This window comes from Acanthisitta chloris, unplaced genomic scaffold, assembly GCF_000695815.1.
Source record: "Acanthisitta chloris isolate BGI_N310 unplaced genomic scaffold, ASM69581v1 scaffold29458, whole genome shotgun sequence".
In the NCBI taxonomy this organism is placed as follows: domain Eukaryota; kingdom Metazoa; phylum Chordata; class Aves; order Passeriformes; family Acanthisittidae; genus Acanthisitta; species Acanthisitta chloris.
The window spans coordinates 1,424-13,549 of NW_008688071.1; the positions used below are offsets into that span (position 1 = coordinate 1,424).

Sequence of the window (12,126 nt, forward strand, 5' to 3'; positions counted from 1 at the left end):
TAGGGAAAGTCTTGTGCAGCAGTTGGTGCAGCCTTTGGTGCCCTCAGAGTCATGGAATGGAATCATCTGGAAGAGAGTTATAAGATCATTAAATCCAACCCTTAACCTGTTACTGCTGGAACCCCTAAACCAGATCCTCCAGCACCAGATCCAGACACCTCTTAAACACCTCCAGGGATGGTGACTCCACCACCTGCCTGGGCAATATTCCAGTGCCTGAACACCCTAAGAAGGAAAACATTTTTTCCTACCATCTAATCTAACATCAGAGTCTCAGTTATAAGATCATTAAATCCAACCCTTAACCTGTTACTGCTGGAACCCCTAAACCAGATCCTCCAGCACCAGATCCAGACACCTCTTAAACACCTCCAGGGATGGTGACTCCACCACCTGCCTGGGCAATATTCCAGTGCCTGAACACCCTAAGAAGGAAAACATTTTTTCCTACCATCTAATCTAACATCAGAGTCTCACCCTTTGCTCTCCTTTTTGTTTTCCAGGCAGTTTTGTACAGGTGAATTCAGGTAAGTGGGTTGTAATGTCCTTTCCAGTGGCCACAGGGCTGGATGGGACACAAGACCTGAACGTTTTTTATGTTGCACCAGTACAAAATGAAAGAGAGAGAGAAATCTGCTCTGAGGAAATGGTGAGGGGCTCAGTGAGCCATGGAGATGGCAGATTTGCCCTTCTGAATGTGACTTGGTTTGTGCCCAGGTGGCTCTAAAAGCCCTGTCTGCAAATTCCACCTGCTCATGCTGCACATGGCAGTGGGATCCTGGGAAGGTGAAGGTGTTGCAGGGAACTGAATCATTTCACATGCAGAGCCCACTTGAGGCTTCCTTTTGCCTCTGAGGCTGCAGCACTTGGTTGTATTTCAAGGCAGCTGCTACTGTATATGGAAACCCTTTAGGACTCTGAATTCCTGGGAGGGTTTTTGTGTTGGAATATCCAGTCAGTTGCAGTGATTTTCCTTTTGATTTCCTTACAGGAAAGATGGTGTCCCTATAGGTTATAAAGGAAGCACTTTCCACAGGTAATTCAGCTGCTGTTGTTTAGGCACTAAAGAGCAGCCTGAGCCAAACTGGGCTTTGGTGGTGTCAGAGGCATCTGTGGCTCATGACTAACATCACCCTCCCTCCTGTGGCTTTGGGAGATCTGGGGGTGCTGTCAGCTCTGTATGCTGGGAAGAGGGTCGTGGGGTGGAGATGGCCCTGGTGACACCAACAGAGCTTGAGGACAACCCTTCCCTGCCCTTTTTTCCCCCAATTTTGCTGCCTCTGTGCATTGTATATGATTTTCCCCTGGGGTTTTTTTGGGTGTTAATGTGTGTCCAGATGTCCTGCATGAATAAATGAGGCAGGATCACAGAGCCTCAGTGGCCTCTGAGTGGGTTGGGAAAAAAATCCCCCAAAACAAGCCACACTTTGGGTCCATGCCACCAGAAGCCAAGGTGTGGCTTCTTCCCAAGGGGAAACCCAAAGTTATCACTGGGAGTAGTCCCCCTTTGTGTGCCAGGACAGAGATCATTTTCTGGCATCTCTCACCTTATCATTATCCCAATAGCTGGATCCCAGATTACCTGATACCAACCCCTAATTAATTTTTGTTGTGGATTTTAGGCTGCACATTCACAGACTGTTATTGCACAGCAAGGCAGAACTCCTTTTTACCTTACACTGAGCTTCCTGAGGTGTTTGTCCCCTGAGAACTAAGTGTTGTTTTACTTCTTTAGGGTCATAAAGGATTTCATGATCCAAGGAGGTGACTTTGTAAATGTATGTACTCCTGTTTTCCCTTTGTCATTTTCCCTTATGGTATAACATGCAGCTGTTTCCAAGGGTCTGTGCTGATTCCTGGGATCTCTTGGCTCTCTTTTGAGGTACTGGAGGTATCCTCATGGCATTGCTGCCATCTATAATGGACTTGAAAGCAAATCTAGAGCCTTGGGGTGAACATAACTTTTTCTTCCCAGAATATTTCCTCTCTCCAACAGCCTGGAAATATCTCTGGAGGCTTTTAAAACTTGCCAAGATTTTTTCCCTCTGTTTTCCTTCACCCCCAAAACGTGAAACCCTGTGAATTTTTATTAGTCTTGTAAAGAAACTTTAAGTACAGGATCAAATGTCTATAGCAAGAGGTAGTTTAAATCAAAACTAACTTTCTCTGTTGCTGAATTGTCTTAAAATAGAAAAGACTTTGTGCCTTTGTGCTCTGACTTAGGGGATCAGCAGAGTATATGGGGAAGGATGGAGAGCCAAAGGATCTCCTCGCTGTCCTAGGACCCAGGAAAGCAATGTCATTTCTGGAAGTGTTTGACAATATGAGGGGTGTGAGAAAGCTTTTTTGGTATAAAACTTGGTTGTATGAAAGTCACCGTGAGAACTGAAAGAGCCACACCAGGCTCAGAGGGAGCTGCTCATTGTGGCACTGCTCAGATGTCCCACTGAGCTTTATTACTTCCCCTGCAGCTCCACAGGCAGTACAGATTGCTCCAGTATGGGGAATTGTAAGTGATGTGTATTATAAAGCCACCTAGGGAGCAAGTACAGTCACACTGACCCCTGAGACAGCGTGTAAGCTCCTGTCTCAGAGCCAACAGTTTGAGTAAACCTCATAGCAAACTTCAGGAGCTGAAGGGGCTCCAGGGAAGCTGCAGAGGGACTCTGGGTTAGGAGCTGCAGGGACAGGACAAGGAGTAATGGGGAGAAATTGTAAGAGGGAAATTTAGATGAGATACCAGGAAGTCTTCCGTGTGAGGGTGGTGAGACACTGTCCCAGGCTGCCCAGGGAGGCTGTGGCTGCCCCAACCCTGGCAGTGTTCACAGCCAGGTTGGCTAAAGCCTTGAGCAACCTGCTCTGGTGGGAGGTGTCCCTGCCCAGGGCAGGGGGTTGGGGCTGGATGATCTCTAAGCTCCATTCCAACCCCTTAACCTACAATGACTCTATGAATATAAACCACATAGAACAGGAGGAAAAGGGGCAAGGGCTGGGCAAGACATGGAGATGCATGTGGTGTATTACTGGCATCTTACTGTGCTGTTAAGTTTGGCCTAATAAAGATCATGTCTGTTAAGCAGAAAGGCAGCAAAGGGAGACCGGTTGCAGCAAGGCAGAAGAAAGGGGGCTGAAGTGACAGAGGAAAGGAAAATCGACACAAAAAACCCAGGAATTAACTGTCAGAGTAATAAATCTAAGTGACTGTGCCAGAGATACCTGTTTGCATTGCTTCTGCAGCCCTGCAGCAAAGGAAACTGAGTAGGAGTATCTTCAACTCCGTGTTGAAGGGTCCCTGTTCCATCCTTTTAGCATCCTACAGGAGTGGCTCTCTCTGCAGGGCTGGACCCAAAGGCCACCCAAGTGGCCTTTCCCTCATGTCCATGTGTCTGACATGAAGCTTGTGCCAAAGTTATGGCCTTGTGGGCTCTCAGAGCCTTCAACCTGCAGCTGTCACAGCCTCTGCTGCTTTCATTTGTGTGTGTCTTCAGATCTGAGGGCTTGGAGTTAAGTACAAGCTGTTTGGTCTTGGTAGAAAGTACAGCAAAAAACTAGATAATCCTTATTTTAGGAGCTGCCCTTGCAGAACAGAGACATTGCTTCCCTGTTTCCAGGAAAGTCACAGAAAAGAAGGTGAAATATTTCAGCTCACCATCAGCTGACTTTGTCCATGCCACCACTTCTGCTTTCCCTGCCACACCAGGGACTTCTGTTTCCTCTCCCTTTTCCCTGCCAAGTCCAGGTACCAGTGCCAAGCAATCTGTAGCCTCCATCTCACTCTAGGAGGCTTGGCCTTAAACCTTACCATCTCCATGGGTTTCTGCCACAAATGGATAGCAAATCTGAACTGTGTAGTTAGAAACCAGTTCCTGTTCAGAAACAAAACACTGAATGTGTTCACTGCTGATGGGTATAAGTCCATCCATTTTGGGCTAAGTTGAATCTTTTCATTGTTCTTGGGGATTTAAAATTGATTTTTTAAAATAGAATTGTCCTGTAGAAGTTGTTACAGAGCAGATGTTGTGGCTGACTGGGCACCTCTCTCGTGCAGGGAGATGGTACTGGTGTTGCCAGTATATACAGGGGACCTTTTGCAGATGAGAACTTCAAGCTGAAACACTCTGCTCCTGGCCTGCTCTCGATGGTGAGTAGAAAATAATGACATTACAGACTAAAAGGCTTTGAGTACCTTCTCTATGCTCTTTTCCTAAGTGTATCAATTATTTGCCAGACCACAGAAATCTCCACCATTGAGTCTAAGGTCTGGAAGACCTTTGTAACTGTTAGTCAGAAGGCTACTCATGGGTTCATAGAACCATCAAGGTTGGAGGAGACCTCTAAGAACATCGAGTCCAACCATTAACCTGTCACTGCTGCAACCCCTAAACCAAATCCTCCAGTACCAGATCCAGACACCTCTTCAACACCTCCAGGGATGGTGACTCCACCACCTCCTTGGGCAATTCCCTATTCCTGCAGCCATGGCAGGACAGACATCCCCCACCTCTCTCCAACCCTGGCAGGGAGTTGCAGAGAGCCATGAGGTCACCCCTGAGCCTCTTCTCCAGGCTAACCAAGCCCAACTCCCTCAGCCCTTGCCCATGTGCTCTAGCCCTTTGCTGCCCTCGTTGCCCTTGGCTGGACTCGCTCCAGAGCCTCAATGGCCTTTGGGCAGTGAGTGCCCAAAGCTGAGCACAGCACTGAGCTGGGACCTCCCCAGTGCCCAGTCCAGGGGGATGATCCCTGCCCTAGTCCTGCTCCACACTGTGCTTGAGCCAGGCCAAGATACCCTTGTCCTCCTTGGCCACCTGTGCACACTGTTGGCTCCCACTGAGCTGTGCCACCAGCACTGCCAAGTCCCTTTGTGACCAACACCTCTGTCCCTACTGCTCCCCCAGCCTGATGCTGCATGGGCTGTTGTGTCCCAGGGGCAGGACCAGCACTGAGCCTTAGTGACCCTCATGCAGTTGTCCTCAGTCCATTGATGAGTCTGTCCAGGTCTCTGTAGAGATTTTCTACCCTCAGGCAGATCCACATTCCCACCCAACTTAGTGTCCTCTGCAAATTTGCTGAGGGCTAATGTGTTGAATAACACACAAGTCCTGGTCCTGCAGCATCCTTTGTTGCCCCTTGGAGCAGTCTTGGCTGGATTGGCTTTCAGAAGAGCCTCATTCTGACAGTTGTCAGACAGTGGTGAGCGGTGGTGTTTTCTTCCCTGATACTGTTATCAAACACTGACCTCGGCAAGGATGAAACAGAGAGATTTGGGCGTTCCAAAGCCACTGCAGTGTTACCATGGTATCTTTTATAACAGACCTTCCTGTTCAACAGAGTAGGAGAAACTGCAACCATTGCATGTTGCCTGGTAGGAACAATACCCTGACTTTTGGAATAGAAAGTAAATGCAGCCAGTGCTTCAGTGTTCCTAGCCACAACTGCTACTTCTCCAGCTCTTTCAGCTGCTCTGCCCTTAAAGCCATTTGCTTAGGGCATTCATCATTTGGGTTAGTTATTCATCGAGTTCACAACATGGCCCAAAAAGAGGTGTCAGGGCACAGCTAAGCAGCCACTGTGTTGTGCTGTGGGTGAAGGGATCCACTCTGGTATTGTTGCTTTGTGTTGATGTGGCATGGCTCTGGAGTCCTTCTGTTGGGTCAAACCACGGATCCCAGGAGCCATAGATCCCTGCTAGATCCTTCCCAAGCTGGCCAGCAGTAACTAAAAAGTCAAAGCAACCTTGCCCTGTCCTGCAGCTGCAAACTTGCCCAGTTCACTCATCAGCACAGGAAAGTGCTTCAGTTGTCAGCAGAGCAAATGGCCTTGAGTGTGGCAGAGATGTTTTCTGAGCAGAGTGCAAATGCTCTGGGTGTGAATTCAGTTTCACATCTGCATCCCACTGTTCCTGTGAGCCCTGTGCCAGTATAATTGCTACCTTTCTCATCCTGATCATCATAGAACCATCAAGGTTGGAAGAGACCTCAAAGATCATCAACTCCAACCATTAACCTGTCACTGCTCTAACCCCTAAACCAGATCCTCCAGCACCAGATCCTGACACCTCTTAGACACCTCCAGGGATGGTGACTCCACCACCTCCCTGGGCAATGTGCCTTTACAGAAGTATAATAAACAGTTGGTGATGTGGCTGTTGCCACTGGCATGACCAGAGGTGTTGGTATACCACATCCCAGCACGTGTGTGTTTTGCTTCCTTTGGTTTGTATATCAATAAGCTAAAAATAAGCTGGTGTAGAGCCAACAGCATTTTTACCTCTGTGAGATGTATCTGCCTTCAGTTTTGACCAGTCTGAAATTGGACACTTGTTGTATTTTGCCATTCTCAACCCCCAGGCAAACAGTGGTCCAAGTACCAACGGCTGCCAGTTCTTCATCACCTGCTCCAAGTGTGACTGGTTGGATGGGAAACATGTTGTGTTTGGTGAGTACCTGCAGCAGAGGCCTGGAGTGTCAGCTCAGGGACATCCCTGTGGGGCAGCTGCTGAAATAAACAGCAAAAATCATAAATCATAGAACCATCAAGGTTGGAGAAGACCTCTAACAGCATCAAGTCCAACCATTAACTTGTCACTGCTGGAACCCCTAACCCCTAAACCAGATCCTCCAGTGCCACATCCAGAGACCTCTTATACACCTCCAGGGATGTTGACTCTACCACCTCCCTGGGCAATTCCATAGTCCAGTGCCTGAACACCCTCACAGGGAAAACATTTCTCCTACCATCTCCTCTGACTCTGCCCTGGCTCAGCTCAAGGCCATTCCCTCCAGTCCTCTCCCTGCAGCCCTGGCAGGAGAGACATCCCCCACCTCTCTCCAACCCTGGCAGGGAGTTGCAGAGAGCCATGAGGTCACCCCTGAGCCTCTTCTCCAGGCTAACCAAGCCCAACTCCCTCAGCCCTTCCCCACGTGCTCTAGACTTTTTCTGAGCCTCGTTGCCCTTGGCTGAACATTCCAGCACCTCAATGTCTGTAATGGAATCTCCTCAGCTGCTGGAAGGGACCTGCAAGGACCATTGAGTCCAACTCCTGACCCTGCACAGGACAGGCCCAGAGGTCCCACCAGGTGCCTGAGAGCACCTGGAACAGATTGCCCAGAGAGGCTGTGGATTCTCCCTCATTGGAGATATTCCAGAACCATCTGGGCACAATCCTGAGCCATGTGCTCTAGGATGTCCTTTCTTGAGCAGGGAGATGGGACCAGATGACCCACTGTGGTCCCTTCCTGTGATTTTGTGTTTATCCAAACTCTCCTGGAGCTCTGTCAGGCTTGGGACTGTGACCACTGCCTTGGGGAGCTGTTCCAGTGCCCAAACACCTCTGGGTCTGGACTGCTCATCCTTCCCTCCTCACTTGTGCTAGCAGAGGGATCTGTGCAGCCGGATCCTGTGATCCTGTTGAAATGAATCATTTTTCCCCAGGTTAGCTTTAATCCATGGATCAGTTCCATGACTGGTGTATTGTGTCTCTACACAAATCCTTGTGCCAGTGGCACAGATGAGTGTAGGGATCCCTTTCTTTTCTGCTGTCAAACAGGGCTGAGCTTTCAGCAGAGTTTTTGGATAGTCATTCTATGCAACCACATCTACTAACTTGCATTTATTACTGCTTGAGCTGTAGGAATTCCAGGTCTACTTCCTGCTCCCTCTGGTTCTTAAGTAACACTTATACCACTCATTGTCATTTCTGCATCATGACAAGGGTTGTGTTGATGGAGTGGTGGTTGATGCTGTATGATAGCAGGTCTCAACCCCCAGATCTCTCCACATACCTGCAATGGGATAAGGCATTTAATCTGTGCTGACTGTGGAAATGTTTGAAGAGAGATTGTTTCCTCTCTTAGTTTAGAGACAGGTGACAAACCCTGAAGTGCCCAATAGCTGCACATTGCACAAGGCTTTTCAGGGGGGACACAAAGGCATTTACCTGTGGTGAGTGGGGGGAACAAAGGTTAAAAAATGGCCATATTGAAGTGGATAAATTCTCTCATTCTAGGTAAAATTGTGGATGGGCTGTTGGTCATGAGGAAAATTGAAGTAAGTTTGAATTTACTTATTTCTTTGTGAATGTTCACATTGGAAAGTGATGTCCAGGATTACCAAGAGGTGTCCTGTTCTGTTTACAGGATACCAGTGTTGCTAACTGGTATTAGTGGTTGTCATCATTATAACATAGCAGGAAATCTGGTGAAGCACAGGGTATCATATGGGTTGGCTCTGGAAACACTGGGCTCTGGTGGCTCTGTTGGTCTGTGAGCAGGGGATTGTGTTCTTGGGACTCAATTTGCAATGCTTTGCATTTGTGCAGGAAGCTGAATTAAAAAGTTGTTCCATCAGCAGCTCAGACAAGAGTGTAAAGCATCTCACTTCTGTGCCATTGCCTGTAATGATTCAGGGCATGCAAAATCATCAGTTCTGCTGATCCATGATCAGCATGTTTCGTAAGGAAAATTAAACTAATCTCCTGATGGGCTTCCAGGAACTGAAGATAAATACAGTCAGGGTGGTGCTTGTTGCCAGCATCATGCCTGGCTGTCACAGTTAACAAACAGCAGTGAGCCAACCAGCAAGGACTCCATGGCACACATGTGGGATAATGTGCAGAAAGGCCTCTAATCTAAATCTACAGAGTGGGGCAAGCACAGAGCTGTTGTGTGTTGAGAAAAGGTCACATGGAAGGAGCTATAACCCATGTGCTGTTGGGCCCTCTTGGCCAGAAGTATTGCTGGAGAGTGGTGGTGATGCTTTGGGCATCACTGCAGTGAGAGAAAAAGGGCAGAGCAGCCAAGTCCAGCACATCAGGACACTGAGAATGAGGGTTGTTTTGTCACTGTCCCTTCCAGCACACCAGGACATTCAGAATGAGGATTGTTTTCTCACTGTCCCTTCCATTTCTGCATGAATCCAAGTTTGTTTTACTTGTGGCAGCTGTAATTAGTAACTTGAAAAGACCTAAGCCAGAGCAGCCTCAAGTGACATGATGCCTGTTGTATCTCATGAGGAGCTCTCCAGTTTTTGCTCTGTTCCTTCCCTCCCATTCAAAGCATCAGGCTCTGCTCTGTGTCCTAAACCTCTGTGCACAGAGAGAATTCACTGGTTCATGGCTGGGTCCATTGCCAAAATGCTTAATGGTGCTTCTCTGTTCCCCAGAGCTGTGCCTGGAATTCCTTCTTCCTCCTGTTTGCACACATATCTCTTAGCCAGTGTTCCAGTACCTGTCACTGGCTGAGGTTGCTGTACTTTTCTAAGCTTTAACATTCTGTGTTTGTTTGTCCCCAGAATGTGCCCACAGGTCCCAATAACAAACCCAAGCTGCCAGTTGTCATCTCTCAGTGTGGGGAAATGTGAAGAGCAATGTGGTAAGTCTCAGTCTTCACAGGCACAGTGCCATGAGCTCTGGGCTGCTTTGCTCCTTCCTTCTCCCTTGATGCCTTCAAGCCTGCAGGGAGCTGTCTCAGCTCAGTGAGACACCAGAAGATACTTCTGGAACAGTGTTCATCTTTTTGCCAGCTCAGCTCCCTGGACTGGCTTCCTCCAGAGCTGCACAGGCACCAGAGGCAGCACAGCAGGGATAAGATTTTGTGGCTGCAGTTCAGGGGAAGAGAGGGTTGTGGTAGCTCTTCCTTGGATGGGAAGGCTGCCTTGGAAGCCTTGGCTTTAGAAGGGAACTGAAAAAAAGGAATCCAGATTGCCCAGGCAGTGTAGAGAGTGGGAGGCCTCACTTTGACCTGCAGGTTGGAGAACTGTCCAACTGCTACAAAAAAAGCAGAGCATCCATGGGTGGGGCAGGCAGGGATCAGGAAAAGGAGAGGGGAAAGGGAGGACTTGAGCCTCATTAGAATCATAGAATCATCAAGGCTGGAGGAGACCTCTAAGAGTATCAAGTCCAACCATTAAACTGTCACTGCTGGAACTAAACCAGATCCTCCAGCACCAGATCCAGACACCTCTTCAACACCTCCAGGGATGGTGACTCCACCACCTCCCTGGGCAATTCCATAGTCCAGTGCCTGAACACCCTCAAAGGGAAAACATTTCTCCTACCATCTCCTCTGCCTCTGCCCTGGCTCAGCTCAAGGCCATTCCCTCTAGGCCTCTCCCTGCAGCCATGGCAGGAGAGACATCCCCCACCTCTCTCCAACCCTGTCAGGGAGTTCATGGCTCTCTCCAACCCTGTCAGGGAGGGTTGGAGATGAGGTCACCTCCTTGCTCAGTACAGCCCCTTAAGGACCAAGGAATTATCATACATACTCTTACCTTAACCTGACAACACCCCTGCCCTCATCTGAAGAGACATTTCCACTATTTACTATCATTCAGGCTTCATTTTGGTTAAACCAGTAGGCTCAGATAACACACAGTGTTCTGTTTCCATTTGCCCACCCACTTTCCCATAAAATCCACAAGTATTTTAACAACCTGTCTGGATTTAAGTATGTCAGGCTGCAGCTTGTCAAAAATCTGATGTATTAGCCTTCTGGTGACTGATTTTTTTCCAAACCTCAGTAGGCAAACTCTGATTAAAGCAAATCACCACAATTTCTGACCTTCCATGAAATGATTTCCAAAGACAGCTGGAATTGCTCATGAAGACATGTCCCAGTCTTGGAGATCTGCAGCACTTCACGCTCTTGGCAGCTGCTATTTGATGAAGTGACACCAGGGAATGTTGTTCTTCCATTCCCCTGGTGCTTCTGGTGGCATTCACAGTCTTTTGAAGACAGGCACAGCCTTGCTAGGCTTCCTTGCAGATGGACAGAGCTGTGCTGATGGCTCAGGTCCCTTTTAGGGTTGTCCTCAGGCTCAGACTTGTTGATCATTTGAGTCTGGAGTTGTTTCATATCAGGAAGTTTTCCCTGTGAGGGTGGTGAGACACTGTCCCAGGTTGCCCAGGGAGGCTGTGGCTGCCCCAACCCTGGCAGTGTTCACAGCCAGGTTGGCTAAAGCCTTGAGCAACCTGCTCTGGTGGGAGGTGTCCCTGCCCAGGGCAGGGGGTTGGGGCTGGATCATCTCTAAGCTCCACTCCAACTCTTTAACATACTATGATCCTTGAAAATGAGCTGGGAGAACCAGGCACGGTTGGGTTTAAGCTCAGAGGGAGATGCAGATGCCTGGCAGGGAGACCCAGCAGGACTCCTGAGCTCTCTGGCTGATGAGAGCTGTGTGGCAGTGTCACTGCACAGCCTGACTGCTGTGGGATGAGTTGGGAATGGCTGTCCACCATTTTGGACCTGTTTCTTTTACCTTCCAGTGTTCCTCCACCAGTGATTAGACCTGTGCTGGCTCCATGCAACTCCAGCAAGTTCCCCAACTGCCTCAGTCCCTTCCACAGGCCAGATCCATGCTCTTGATGTTCTCCTGAGATTATTTAATTATTGGCATCCATATAATTATTTTTTTTTTTTTACATTTTGAACTATAAATAAAGAATTTTTTTAAACATGTGTGCAGTGCACATCAGTGAATTTGTGTGGGAACACTGTTCTGCAGGTGAGCAGGGCTGTAGCATCTTCAGCAATGTGCATTATCCCTGTCTGGGTCAGTTGACAGCATTTCCTGCATGGAATTGAGGGAAGGAGGAGGTTACAGGAGCATGGCAGAGCTGGCATAGAGGTTCTTGGCACCTTGGGAAGTTCCAGAACTTTTCTGTGGCAGCACAAAGAATCTGTGCTGAGCTCTGAGGTGAGCTGTGATGTAAACAAGTGTCTCTCAGCCCTCCCCTGGCACGTGGTGGCACCAGGACATGGGGCTGTTAGTGTGTGTGCTGGAGCAGGGCTGTGGGCTGGGAAGCAGAGAATGGTGATGCTGGAGGAGTGAAATCTGGGCTTCTTGGCCTGTGTGGTACAGAGAGAGCAGCTGAGGCTGCAGCTTGGTGGAAAACCTGCCTGTCTTCTCCCTGGGAGCTCACCCACCTGCTGGGGCACGAGCTAACACCCTGCACACGGCTGGGATCCAGTGGGAGCTTCTCTTTCAGTGGTTTAAAGGTAAAGGTGTCGGACAGAGTCTCTTCTGTCACATGCAGATGCTTCATCCCATGTGGAGAGGTCCCATCCCTCCTTGGGCACCAGGTGTGGGGAGCATTCTGTGCCTGAGCTGGGTCTGACCTGAGGGAGCTCC

At 48.8% G+C, this 12,126-nt stretch overlaps 1 protein-coding gene across 1 annotated transcript in view; it reads left to right on the forward strand.

Annotated features, from left to right (window-relative positions):
• Positions 1–9,365, forward strand: part of PPIH (peptidylprolyl isomerase H (cyclophilin H)) — a 9,907-nt gene extending 542 nt beyond the window's left edge. The window contains exons 2-8 of the mRNA XM_009080886.1: positions 504–527; positions 992–1,036; positions 1,736–1,778; positions 4,049–4,141; positions 6,348–6,435; positions 8,006–8,046; positions 9,289–9,365. Of these exons, the coding sequence (XP_009079134.1) occupies positions 504–527; positions 992–1,036; positions 1,736–1,778; positions 4,049–4,141; positions 6,348–6,435; positions 8,006–8,046; positions 9,289–9,357 (403 nt within the window). The 3' untranslated portion in view covers positions 9,358–9,365. The remainder of the gene's footprint in view (positions 1–503; positions 528–991; positions 1,037–1,735; positions 1,779–4,048; positions 4,142–6,347; positions 6,436–8,005; positions 8,047–9,288) is intronic.
• Positions 9,366–12,126: the final 2,761 nt, after the last annotated feature.